This window comes from Carassius auratus, chromosome 2 (genome assembly GCF_003368295.1).
Source record: "Carassius auratus strain Wakin chromosome 2, ASM336829v1, whole genome shotgun sequence".
In the NCBI taxonomy this organism is placed as follows: Eukaryota; Metazoa; Chordata; class Actinopteri; order Cypriniformes; family Cyprinidae; genus Carassius; species Carassius auratus.
The window spans coordinates 4,304,855-4,319,135 of NC_039244.1; the positions used below are offsets into that span (position 1 = coordinate 4,304,855).

General features: G+C 35.1%; 1 protein-coding gene across 1 annotated transcript; it reads left to right on the forward strand.

The window, feature by feature from the left end:
• Positions 1 to 245: 245 nt before the first annotated feature.
• On the forward strand, positions 246 to 13,693 carry LOC113113210 (aryl hydrocarbon receptor repressor-like). Its single transcript, XM_026279381.1, has 9 exons — positions 246 to 348; positions 679 to 808; positions 1,211 to 1,392; positions 9,349 to 9,446; positions 9,622 to 9,711; positions 10,657 to 10,762; positions 10,966 to 11,102; positions 11,290 to 11,477; positions 12,345 to 13,693. The coding sequence occupies exons 2-9, from the start codon at positions 747 to 749 to the stop codon at positions 13,201 to 13,203; spliced, it is 1,722 nt and encodes a 573-aa protein (XP_026135166.1). The 5' UTR covers positions 246 to 348; positions 679 to 746; the 3' UTR covers positions 13,204 to 13,693.
• Positions 13,694 to 14,281: the final 588 nt, after the last annotated feature.

The window sequence follows — 14,281 nt, forward strand, 5'->3', positions numbered from 1 at the left end:
TATATTGAACCACCCTCTTTTCCACTTGTATTGTAATCTAGTATTATAGATTTAATAAGATACCGTTGTAGGTTGTAATAGATGAAAGTGTTCGTCCGTTCTCGTTGCTGTACAGATTCGCTGCCCCAGTTTAGTAGAACGTTCTATTACGCTGTGCGTGCGTCGTGCGTGAGCGGTCTGAGATTCGCCACCAGAAACGCGCGCCACCAGAGCGACTATAAAACAGGTCGCGCGCGATGCCGCTGATGAGTTTATTTCATCTCATTGACACTCAGGATGATACGATTTCGTTTAAAAAAATTATTTTAAGTTACTTCAACCGTCATCTTCGGCTGAATGTGGGTGTTGGTGAGTGTCATTTATTATATGAGATCAGTATTTGATAGCTACAGAAATATATATATTTTTTTCTGAGGTAACGTTAACGTTAATGTGTAGCCTACAGTAAGTTAGTCAACATTTCAAGTGGATCAAAAACCTTTCATCAAAGTTGTCCTAAAACCAAAACAATACATGTTCTTGTCTTAGGACAACTTTGATGAACTTTTTTTTATCCGTTTCAAATGTTGACTACTATAAAATGTTGTTTATATCAGCCTTTTATCGCGTGTCTGTTTGTTGTTACACTTTACCTCTTCGTTGTTTTTTCCCCCTCTGTTTTTTTTTTAACACGTTTAGAACGGTTTGCTAGGAACCAGAGGGCTCTTTTTCAGCGCGTCTTAGTTTTGAGGTCTTCAGACTGAGAAATGATTCCTCCTGGAGACTGTCTGTACGCTGGAAGGAAAAGGAGAAAACCTGTGCAGAAACAGCTGAGTATTTATCAGTTTAGTGGCGTGACTGTTTTATTGACAAAACCATCAATGCAAATAAACCAATCATTAATGATAATAAATATGTACTTACTTCTTTTTTTTTTTTTTTTTTTGATAAACCTATTAATTCATGTTATTCGTGTTCATTTTTCATTTTTTTATTGCCATGACTATGTTACTGACAGCGTTTATACAAACAACAAAGAGTAAAGTCACCTAATATATATATATATATATATATGTATGTATATATTGTTTGTAGTAGTAATAATGATAAAAATAATTATTATGTAATTTGTCATGTTTTTGTGCCATTCAGTTAGGTTTTATGATGTAGATTATATTAATTAAAAATTATATAAATATTCAATAAATGAAATTATAGTTTGTATCTTCAGGAAACCTGAGAAAGCAGGTCAGAAATCGAATCCGTCGAAGCGTCATCGCGACCGTCTGAATGCAGAACTGAACCGGTTAGCAAATCTGCTGCCCTTCAGTGCAGATGTCATCTCAAAACTGGACAAGCTCTCAGTGCTGAGGCTCAGCGTCAGCTTCCTGCGGGTGAAGAGCTTCTTTCAAGGTAACAAATGTTTCCTGCATGGCAAATTTTAGCTAAGACTGTAAATTATAGTACATTGGCTCCCGAAAGTTGATATTGGTTAACTCACTCAAACAACCTCATCATTGTGTTCCACTCAAGCATATCCTAAAAATGTGTCTCTTGTACATTTTTAATTCATTTTCAGGCTGTTGCATAGTGTCTTTTTTATGTTTTGTGGTTTCGTTTTGGAATAATAATAGTAGTAGTATTTCATGTCACCTTTGAATTTCTCTATAGAGTATATATCGCTGTAATTGGCAAAAGTTTAGGGAAAACATTTGCCTCATGAATGTTTCCTTCAACTTGTTCCTTTATTAAGATTCTTAGCTCATATTCTCAGTTTGCATGTAAAATTATTGAAAATAATAATAATAATAAATTAAGTGTAGTTTGTTTGAAAACTGACCAAATATACAGTGTAGTAGAATATATATATCTTTATCTGCGGAGAGTGCATTTAAGGACAGGTCCATCTGTAGCTTAATGTAATGTAGAGATTGGCCTCTTGCACTTGCACATGCTGATTGTAGTGACTGTGTCCAAACGGATCAGTGTTAAACTGTTGTGTGGAGAACTGTCTGGGGTCTGTGCTGGCAGGTGGGCATCTCTCAAATGTAACTGAACTCATAACAAAGTAATGGAAAGAAATGAAAACAACCTTTAGCAACTAAAAAGTAAGGAAAGATGTATGCACAGTATCATAAGAATAATACAGTATTGGGAAAACTTTTTATGGGACTGTAGATTGCCATGCTGTTCATAATTTACAATTGTTTATTTGTTTATTGCCTCTAGGTGTCTTTGCACAGGTTTGTACATTTGAGATTTTAAGTAGATTTTACACAAACCACTTTAGATGGTGAAATTCATAACTGTCATGGATTCAGTGATTTATAATGCAAGATTCGACCCTGGAGAACTTGAACTGTCATGGATCTGGGTTTGCATCAACCTTGATCTTTCAGTTCGTATAAGATTTATGCATGTAATATGTTCCAACTTCAGCATTTTAATGTATTCATCTTCTCAAGGCCATTTGCGTTTTTGGTCAGATCTCATTTTCTATCACCTTTCAAGCTGTAAATTATAGACAAGGCCATGACAATGTAGTCAATATGTCAGAAATTCTTGTCAGGTTTGAAGTTAATACGTGAACTTGAATGTCATCACAATGCAAAGCCGTAAGCAACTAATTCTCCTAATTTCTCTCCTCTCAGCCCGTGCATGTCTTGTGAGTTTCTGTGCAGATTGGTTGTGCATGACTGAGCCCGTGTTTGATCCATACATACAGTGTTTTCATTCTCCACTACAGGTCTTAAAACACATCAGGAAAACACATGAAAGCCTTTGTTGGCCCAACACCATTTTTATATGCTTGTTCCATACAATTAGGATCAAATCATGTTTGTCAAATGGCCAGGTGAATTACAAAACATTTCCATCCTCTTGGGATGTGGAGGGTATAAACTGACCTCTCAAACTTTTCTTTATTTCCTTTCAGGATAAATGTATTAATGTATTGCTTAAATTGAATATATTTTTTAATTTAATTTCAGCTGTAGATGTGTAGATCTGTGTTTTTCTTCATTTTTTATTTTTTATATATATTTTTTTTTTTGCAAGATGCATGCTACACTCTCTCAAAAAAGTTACAAAAGCTGTACTTATATGTGACCCTGGTCACAAAACCAGTCTTAAGTGTCAATTTGTTCAAAATTGAGATTTAATAGTCTGAAAGCTGAATAAATCTGCTTTCCATTGCTGTATGGTTTATTAGGATTGGACAATATTTGGCCGAGACACAACTATTTTGAATCTGAAAAAAATCTAAATACTGAGAAAATCACCCTTAGAGTTGTCTTTGCAATGCATATTACAAATCAAAAATTAGGTTTTGATATATTTATGGTAGGAATTTTACAAAATATCTTCATGGAACATGATCTTCACTTAATATCCTAATGATTTTTTGGCATAAAAGAAAAACCTATAATTTTGACCCATATAATGTTTCTTTGGCTATTGCTAAAATATACCCAGGGGACTTAGGTTTTGTGCTCCATGGTCACATATGTACTTATATGCAGTATGCACCCTTTGGGCCTAAATAATTTACAAAGGTATATCTTTTCAAAAGGGTACTGCCCCAGTAACAGCTTTTGTACCTTTATTTCTGAGAGTGTAATTGTCCTCACTAAGACAATGTTAAATGAAGGAGCGTTTCATTTGAGTCTAAAACCTCAACTTAAACACCATTTTAAGCACTGTTGTTTCCTTTAGGAAATACTAATGCACTTTGAGTGTTAGTTGAAATGTCTGAATAACAACTTAAACTGCACATCAGGGAGTAATTGAGATCCAAAGAGAGAGTTGAGTGAGTGTGTGGGATGTTGAAGAGAAGGCAGTTGTGTGTAATGAATGCTCCTCTGGCTCCTAAGGAGCGTTTGCGTGACTGCAGCCTGGCAAAATCCCCATCCTGAGAAAAGAACTAAGAGGGGGAAGATGCAGATCAGCTTTGGTGCTTCTGTTTAGACCATTCACAATCCACTTTTAGTGGCCACATGTGGACATTTGATAACCACTTGATTGAATGTTTTTACATTTTCAGTTTTATTCTTTTTATTTTAAGGGTTTTAAGTTTTGTACTTCTCATTTAAATTTCTCACCACCTTAGTGGTTTCAAATTATATATGTTCAATCCCAAAGGATTTTTTTTTTCACCGCTCATGAGAGCTTTCAAATTGTTTAAATTAAATATCAACTTTTTCTTAGATGTTTCTTTTGCTTTTTCTAAAAAAATGATATATATATATATATACTAGTTCAAAAATTGGGGGTCAAGATTTGTTTTTTTTTTATAATTTATTATTATTATTTTAACAAATCAGTCTCTTATGCTCACCAAGGTTGCATTTATTTAGTAAATTGGTAAATTTGTTAAATTACAATATTATTACAGTTTAAAATAACTGTTTTTCATTTAGAAATATATTTTGAAATGTGGTTTATTCCTGTGATGAAAAGCTGAACTTTCAGCATCATTACTCCAGTCTTCAGTGTCACATGATCCTTCAGAAATCATTCTGATATGCTGATTTGCTGCTCAAGAAACATTATTATTATTATCAATGTTGAAAACTGTTTTGCTGCTTAAAACTGCTTCATAGTTTTGTGGAAACGATCTTTTTTTTAGGATTCTCTGGTGAATAGAATATTCAAATCAACTGTTTATTTTAGATAAATATTTTGTATATTTTGTATATTAGTCTAACATCTGGCAAATTTTATGCATCTTTGAATATCAGTTTTTCTTAAAGGGATCATATGGTGAGATTGACATTTTTCCTTTCTCTTTAGTGTTTCAAGCTCTTAGGGAAATAAAGAAGATTTGAATAAAGTTGCAAAGACTAAAGTCTCAAATCCAAAGAAATATGTCGCGAAGGCGCTGTGTTTCATTGTGAAAGTGAAGCTACTTTGTTTTTTCTTCCAAAAGCGGACACAACTAGAAATCAGTGGTGAAGCTGTATTTACAAAGCAAATATTCAGATGTGTGCAGAGCATTTTATGGAGGACAAGGACTGTTTCCTCTGAGAGTAGCCTATAATGCTGGTGTCTGTTTCTAAAAAGTAGGGCAGTTACAACTTTGCAAGGACAGTTTGGTGATCCTGACTCACAGTCTGTATATATATTTAAAGAATTTGCCACTGATGATTCTAACGCTTTTTGTTTTTAAAGCTTTCTAGAGTATCTAGTTGTTTCTCCGATCACAAATGCAGTTTATTCAGTCTGATATGCAGTATAAGTCATTATAATCAGTAATTATGTCCCCACTGGATGCTACAAATGCCTGGTTTATAATATCTTATATTGTTTTTGTCTTGTCGCGCCAGAACACGGGGCCAATCAGTGTACGCCTCACTTTTCACAACAATGAGCTTTGTAAAAAATCAACACATCTCAGAAAGGTGAGGCATGGATCAGATAATTCATTCTTTGAAGAATTTGAGACATGTTAGAGTTCATCTTAAGATTTCTTACTTTAGTATCTGGGCACAGTTAAAACATTGTTTGTGACATTCAGAAAACTCTTGAAAATAGGTGTTATTAATAAAGTAGGAATCCAATAATACAGAGGAATTTGTCATCAGTTGAAGACAGGGCTGACAGCAGCAGGTGTGACTGATCTTCATGAGGGAATGATGCTGGCTCTGGTGCTCTTCCACGCTGAGTGTCCAATATCATGTAAAAATTTCCCCCCAGTGAACTCACTTCAGGCGCTTGGCAGACGCCAGATCCTCCTTTGGCAAATTCTTGTTGCGTGCAAATCAGGAAAATTCCATCTCACATCTCTGTCCTGGAAACATTCCTCTGTTTGTTTTCATCCTGTGAGAATGTGTGCCAGAAGCTGATAAATGATCCAAGCGTCCAGCATCATGCATGTGCGTGACTCTCCAAACATCTGTTTTAGCATGGGACAGAGGATTTCACCCTTTATGTTGTGCATGCACTGTGTAAAAAAAAAAAAAAAAATGGTTATTGGAGTATGTTTTACACGGAAATACTATTTTAGTCTTTCTACTTCAAAATTAATTCTGAACTTTTCTTGCAGTTTCTGATTAAAATGCAGTTTATGTGCATATGATGCAAATGCGGTTTAATTCCCTTAAATGCTAGTATTATGTACTCTGTCACCCTGACCCTTCAAACAGTTCCTTGTTAGCACCACTATACAAAGTGTAGCATAACAAACTGCATCTAAAGAGCTGAGATATTTATTGTCAACATCAAAACCTCCAGTAAGAATATTTGTGGGCTCTGTGTTTATTGGCAACCGGAAGGCGGTTCCGTTGCACACAATGTCGTGCAAACAACTAGTAAAAATGACCCAGATACATCATAAAGGAGTGTTCTGTTGCGTGACAACTTTAATAATATCCGCCTGACATGTTGAGACCTTGTCCAAATTATTTTCTCCTTACAACACATTCAGTCCCCTTTTTCCTTTAAACTGTTTTTCATGCCTGTTATGCAGCTTGGAGACCAAATATTAGTCATTAAACAAATTACATTTTTAAATTCTTTGTGCTTTGTGTTATTCATTTTATATGCCATTCAGGGATTGCAAAGCATTCCTGGGAAAAGGTTTCAAATCAATATGCAATGCTCAGTTAAACAGAATTTATAATAACAGTCATGTAAAAGAAGACTAATACAGCAAACAGAGCCGTGTGCCAGCAGACTGATGCATGATCTCATGTAAAAACGTGTTTCCAAACTCAGGTTCTCTCACACTACAGCCTTAGTTCACAAAACGCACGTTGACCCCTCTTTGACAAAGTTAAACTGAGTTAAGTTGGAAAGCCATTGCCATTAGTGCTGGTGATGTGAAATAATCTACCAATGGGACACATGTGGCTTTGCAGTGGTCTGTTATGTTTGTGTCACATGACCAATTGCCCAGGAAACCCAGGTTGGATAATATTCATTGATGGATAGAAGAATTGTTCATCCATGGATGGATGGATTTTGTTAAAGAATCTTGAAAATATCATGGTTTCCAATACTGGCTTTACATCAAAGGAATAAATTACTTTTAAAATTAAAATATATTCAAATACAAAACCATTTTAAATTGTAATATTTCACATTATTACTGTTTTTTCTGTATTTTGGTCAAATAAACAGCCTTGGGAAGCATAAAAGAAAAAAATAAAAATGTTAGTAAATGGTTGTATTAGAGGTCAATCTCTTAGTCTGAGCAGTTTTCATTTGTGTTTAAATGAAGCTCTGGCCCTTTAAGAGCCTGTAGTAAAGCTGGGTTTGCGTGACTGTAGCTCACCAAAGCCTGACCTCAGAGGGACGCCAGTGAAAATGATCTAATGATCTGTCCATCAGAGTGCAGGAGACCAGCAATGTAAAAATGAGTCTACTAAGCCTTCCTCCTCCTCTCTTGTATCTCCTCTTCTTCCTTCAAGACGCACACACACACACACACACTCATAATGGGTGTAGTAATTGTATGCAACCGAATGCATCCGAGTGTTACATTACTTACACAGCAAAGATGTATTGCATATGTTTGGGGGGCTATTGTAACCTTTCCTTCTGAACTCTGTTCTTTTAATGTTTTCTTTTATATATTTTTTCATACAGAAGAAGAAGAAATAAAGCATCGAAACACAAAGCACACAAGATGTTTTTAAAGTTGCCAAGAGCAGGTGTGGAAATGCCTTTCATAAAATGACTTCTTAAACACACTCTTCTCGAGTTCATTTTTTAGTAGTTGTGAATCTGATTGGATCTATTGTCGCAGTCACATTAGGTTCTGTTTCTTTAAGCATGCAAAGGATTTTTCCAAGAAAGTTGTATGCAATAAATAAACTTCTTTTTTTCTTTTCTTTTTTTTTGTAAAACAGCGTGCTATAATATGCTAGATTTTGTTATTTTTAATGTTTTCCTGAGTGGATTTTGCATTTGTCATTACTGATTTGTGTGAAAACTTAGAAACTTAATTTGCTGATGGAATTGATTTTGGGGCATTTCCAAACTGAATGTTATTGTTTACTGATCAGTTTGACTTGAGAATAAGTAAATAATCTACTTCAGACATGACCCCCCAAAGCAATAACAATTTTTATCCAAACAGATCCAAACAGATCAATATTGGGTTAAATTGTGTACAATTGTGTAATATTTATAAGCTAATCCATTTTTGTCACTCCTTGTCAGATTTGTTCAATAAAAGTCAATGGCGTCTTATGTTGTGGGTAATGTTAGTAATGAGGGTAAGTACATAATGACTTAATAAATAATATTTGTGCTTGTACTTGATGAGATTTTTGTGTTAAAGTCATTGAGTGAGGTCACTGCATACAAACGCACATCTGCTCATAAATCTAACCTGAATTGTCAAGAGTAGATCTGTTTTTTATTTCCATCCCCTCATCAAAACAACTATGTGATGAAATGGCTGCTTGTGGAAAGACATTTTGTGAAAAGTAGCTCATCCACCTGCAGATTTGGCAGCCGACATTAAGTGAATGAATGGAAAACGAGTCTTTCAAGAGAGAGATGATGAATTCCCTCATGTTTTTAAGAACGGGATCGAGTTCAATGTGTCTGAATGATAAAATATATGGGTTTGATTGATAGTCAGACATATTTGGAGTGACAGTTTAGCAACTCTGAACGGTACACATGTCATCAGCTGAAAGTCTTTATCGTTTGTTGTGTTTTTATTTATTTTTTTATGATGTTTTCTACAGTGGTCAGAGAAACCTCTCTTGAGAGCTACAGCTTAAAATGATGAAAGAGTGAATGTGCTTATGTCAATTTGAAATGGCTGCTTATAAGAAAACAAATCTGGTTTAAATCCAGATTATATGCATGATATATTTGGGTTGTATAAATCTCGTTGAATAAATCTGCTCAGTCTGTTTTTGGTTATCTTCTTCACTTTGATATTTGGCTTTGAAGTTCCCACAAAAATTAACTAAAGAAGACAAAAAATGTGAATTATTTCATGAGATTTTCATATTTCTCATTTTAGACTAGCATGGCTAATGAAGAGCACTTGGGCCTCATTTTTTATGTTGCTTTCAGTCGATCGTGTAATTGGGTAAATGCATCTCAAATGGATTGACTATTGGGATTTTCCTGGTTTTCTTTATTTGTGAGACCTAAATGAAAAGAATGGTTTCCTTATTAAATATCCTTGTTTAAAAAAAAATTTAGAAAAAAAATGTAGAAATGTAAAAATTGTTTAGTAGGAAACGGCACGGCAATGAATGTTGACTTGATATCAGATGCAAAAATCCTGGTAATGTCATAGGATTGTATTTGCCTGTGACACTCTATCATGTACAAATGTATTTTATATCCATGTCTCTCTGTCTCCATCTCTTTCACTGTCTCATGTGCATTTGTTCCTCACAGTGGTCCAAGAGAAAGAAAATCGCAGCAGTGATGCCTCGACCTCGGAGCAGAAGAGAGAGATCCTGCCCCGTGTCATAGAGAGTGATCTTCTCCTAAAGGTGACTGCTTTGCTGTCGGCTTATGACTGGAGTTTATTCACTACAGTTTATAGAGAAAAGTGTATAGAGTTCATTGGTTAATTGAAAAGTTCTTTGGTCCAAAACAAAAACTCTTTATTTTTGCACATACAATTTTAGTGACATGACTATTGACACATATTTTCATATCTTGTAGTCTCTCCCTGGATTTGCACTGGTCGTCAGCTCAGATGGTGTTATTTTCTATGCATCATGCACTATCGCTGACTACCTGGGATTTCATCAGGTAACCCTCAAATGAGATTCTATAATCTACAAATAAACCATGTATGAATAATGAAATGTTTATGATCTAAAACATCCTGTAACTTATTCTAATGCTCACATTTATTGAGTTTATTTTTTTTATATATATATTTATCGTGGTATTTCAAGGCTCTGCAGTAGCATGTGTATTTTAGCTGTCAAACGTGACAATCCAAACAAGTAATATACAAATCAACTATGTGACACATTTTAGCTTTTTAAACTGTTCTCAAATAAAATTCCTGTCTCAGCAGAGAAATCTGTACAACAATCATTTGTGATTGAATAAGAAATACCCACGGCGTCTGTGTTTGACTGGAAAACACAGAAGCATGTCATGTTCAAGTCCTCTTCCACCATAATGTGTTCACTCCTGGGTCACACTAGAATTTGAACGGGTGAAATTGTTTCGGATGCCACTGTGAATATGAGCGGGATCAGGATATAACGGTTTCCCACATTTATCACAACATGAATTAATATGTGATTGTACGGTCTCTTTTGCGATGGAGTCGAAAGCGTCTCATTATATTGTACTATCTGTCTCTATCTCTCTATATAAATATATATACACACTAAGCAATAAAAACTTATAAAATGTGTCCTCATTCAAATGTACTATCTGTTCCTTTTTCCATTGACACTGCTAACTATGCAGCTTCTTTTTTTATTTTATTTTTATAATCTTGTAAAGATGGATTATATAAAATATGATGCTGCGCTATGGCTAAAATTAACGCTTCCTTAATTTTTGAATATCAAATTTGGATCAGTTATGTTTCTAATGTGTTTTGACGTAAAACTGAATTAGACTATGTAAACTTCAGAGCAGTTGTTTACTGTACCCCATACAACTGTGTGCAGAGGTCAGCACGAAACACTCATTGGAGAGTTTTGTGTTGGTGTGTGTGATCTTTTCTGGCAGACGGACGTGATGCATCAGAAGGTCTTTGATTATATCCATGTGGAGGAGCGACAGGAGTTTCACAGGCAGCTCCACTGGGCGATGAACCCTGGCCAGCAAGACACTGGTGTGTGGATAATTACCACTAACCCTATTTAGCATACTCCGTCTGATCTCAGAAGTCTGGGAATAAATTGGACAAGTTGTATGGAATAGTTTTATGATATTTTTTTGCTGCTTTTATATTTGTTTTGATATATATTGTTTCTGTCATTAGACACTCGAGTCATCAGTTTCTGAACTTTGTCTTGTGTTTGTGTCTCGGTGTAGTTGATGAGGCTGCTGTGATGGGTCATCTGTATAGTGCTGAAGAGCCTGACGGTGTTCCTCCCAAATTATCTCCGTTTCTCACACGGTGTTTCATCGCTCGAGTCCGCTGCCTGCTGGACAGCACATCCGGCTTCCTGGTCAGTCATGAAATCACTCAAAATGTTGAACTTTAGTGGTTTTATGATCTCTTTCAAACTCTGATCTGATGTATATAATTAAAGTTGGGAAGCTTTAATTAGGAGGCTCAGGCATTCCCAAATGTACGTTTCCACTCAGTATGTCAACTGAGCTTGTCTCGTTTTCGTTTGCTCTGGTCTCCTGTAGAACATGCAGTTTCAGGGCAGCCTGAAGTTCCTGCAGGGTCAGAAGAGGAAGACGGACTCTGGAGTTCTGCTAGCGCCTCAGTTTGCTCTGTTCTGTGTGGCTGTTCCTCTAGTCTTGCCCTCCATCATGGAACTCAAGATGAAAAGTATGATGATGATGAAGAGCAAACACAATAGGTCTGGCAGCAGGTACACATTCTGCCTGTCTATACATAATATATGCATTTTTACATAGAATTATGTACAAAAGAGTATTGTTTATACACACACACACACAGACACACACACACACACACACACACAGTCACACACACAGTCACACACACACACACACTCACACACACACACATACACACATATACACATACTGTATACATATATATATATTTATTTTAGTAAAATAGGCAGTTAGATTTGTGCAATATCCAATGTCAATTACAAATAATCGTATGCCGTTTAAACGCAGGAAAAAAATATCTGAAGACAACATAAATTCAGTATAAAACCTCATAATTCACTTGAATTAAAGCTGGATATTAACCAAGAAAACTTGTAATTATTTAATTTTGATGAAATATTTTGACGACAAACATTAATGAATTGTGCATAGTTTTTGGGGTCAGGGTCAGTACAGTTGATAAAAGAAACTTATTCAGCAAACATGTATTAAATCAAACTTTCTATTCTTCAAATAATTGGAAGAAAAAAAACATAGATGGTATCAGCATATTAGAATGATTTCTGAAGGATCATATGACAATTCATCTTTACCATCACCGGAATAAATTACATTTTTAGAATGTATTCAAATGGAAAAGTTATTTTAAGTTGCAATAGTATTTCACAATATTTTACTCTTTTTTTTTCTGTATTTTTGATCAAATATATTGAGCCTTAGTGAGCATAAGACGTCTTGTAAAAACATAAAAAAAATCTTACTGAAAAAATATGGTACTATGTTTTTTGTAAAAGACACAAAGATTTACACTAGACAAGTGTAGTGTAATTTATGTGTCGAAATGATATTTTAATCAGTTTTACTTGTACCATCTTCAGTGATAAGCGGCAACAGGTTTCCCATGGCTCATTGGACAATGAAGACATACAGTGTCTTACCTGGACAAGCACACCTGGGCATGATGGTTCGTGTTCAGCCATGGCCAACAGGAAGTACAGAGGAGAGGGCTCCAAAACCCATGATGAGCCTCTCAATTTCGGTGTTTCTACTCTGGGCGTCTCTAGATTGCAGGCTGTGGATCCTCCCTGGGACGCCCACTGTCCTGTTGCCTTACGCACAGGGCCTAGTGAAAACTATCTTCCTGGAAGCTCCTATAAACACAGCCATTCTGGGAAATTACGAATTGGATGTGGCACAGAATTGCAGAAGCTTGAGAGTTATTGCATTCAGAGGACGGCTGAGAGAAGGTACATGCAGTATGAATGTTTTAACATGATTCCTGAAGTGGCTATTAAGACTGAAGATTCAAACTGTGAGAATGGGAGTAACGCATATGAGACGCTTTGGCGCCCTGAATATGCACAGGTAAAAACCGAGGATGAATATCATGACTATTTTACTTCATATCAAACAGGCAAAGCTGTCATCAGTCCTCCCAACACCGGACACCACAAGTGTGTCCTGAACAAAGACATGAATCTCTCTGACGCTCCTATCAGCAGTCAGGACGGATATGTGTTTTCAAATGATCATAAAAGCTGCATGCAGCATGATATTCAGCTGACTTGTGAGTTCAGGAGTCATGACATTCTGCACTCGATCAAACAAGAACCTGACGACTCTCCATCTTGGTGTGGTGATGTTAGTCAAGGGAATGTGCAACAAACATGTTTAACTTCAAACTACACTATGAACACTCTTCCACACAAATCAAGCCCCTATGTTTACATGCAGTAAACTCTGTGATCACATTAACCTTGCTTTTTAATTACCGTGCTTGCAAGGTATATTAATATTCTTCTTCCTTTTTTTGTTCTCCATAAAATTCTGGAAATAGTTCAGCCCAAACTGGGTAACATACAAACATTTTCATAGATAATTTTGGGGTGTTAGAATTTTAAGATGAAAGTTTGATGTCAACTGAAAGAATGTTTAGCATTCAAAATCTACCCACATGTATGATGTCACTGTCATATTCTATGCTGAATTGAGAATTGTCACCTGAAATCAAGTCATGATGACAAAATAGTTCTATAGAAGTTCTAAATATTTTTTGCACCAAATTCTAAACATAAACTTACCTAAAACGTATTGTGTTTGCTGCCTTTCAAGCGCTGGTATTTCCCTCAGGACTTAAACAAAAGATTAGTTTGAATTTATTTTAGACAATTTCAAACTGTTTAATCAAACTCAAATACTCAGGTTCATAGATGTTTTGTATTTTGTCACATTTTGTCAATGTTATGTTAATTTGGAAAATATGTATTTGTGTATAGCATTTTAGATTTTTCAAAATACTTAAACATGCATTTGCTTCATAAATAAATACATTTGTCTTGATTTCAACTGGTCTTTGTTTTATATGAAACTACGGTTAAAATTATATGAACTTTATTTATATTTATTGTGGGTAGTCTTTATGAAGGAATTGTGTAAAGAATCCTCTTTGTAAATATATGCATGTTATAGCCCATGCTGTCATATTTGGTATTTTATTACACAATTTTATGCTGAATTATCCACTATAGATAGACATGATTTATCTATTACAGAGGAAGTTCACATTATCTCTTCTCAAACTACAAAAATATTGCTGGCCAAAACTATTTTTTATTAAATATTTACTTTATTATGTATAATCATAATGGTATAATGTATTATTATTTATAATAAATATTTATTGTAGTTTCTAGCAGTTTCAGCACTGTGTATCTGTTTTAGTTTTGTGTTAATCTTTTATTAACTTATAAATTATGAATACACTGAACAAAATTGTAAATGCAACACTTTTGTTTTTGCCCCCATTTTACATGAG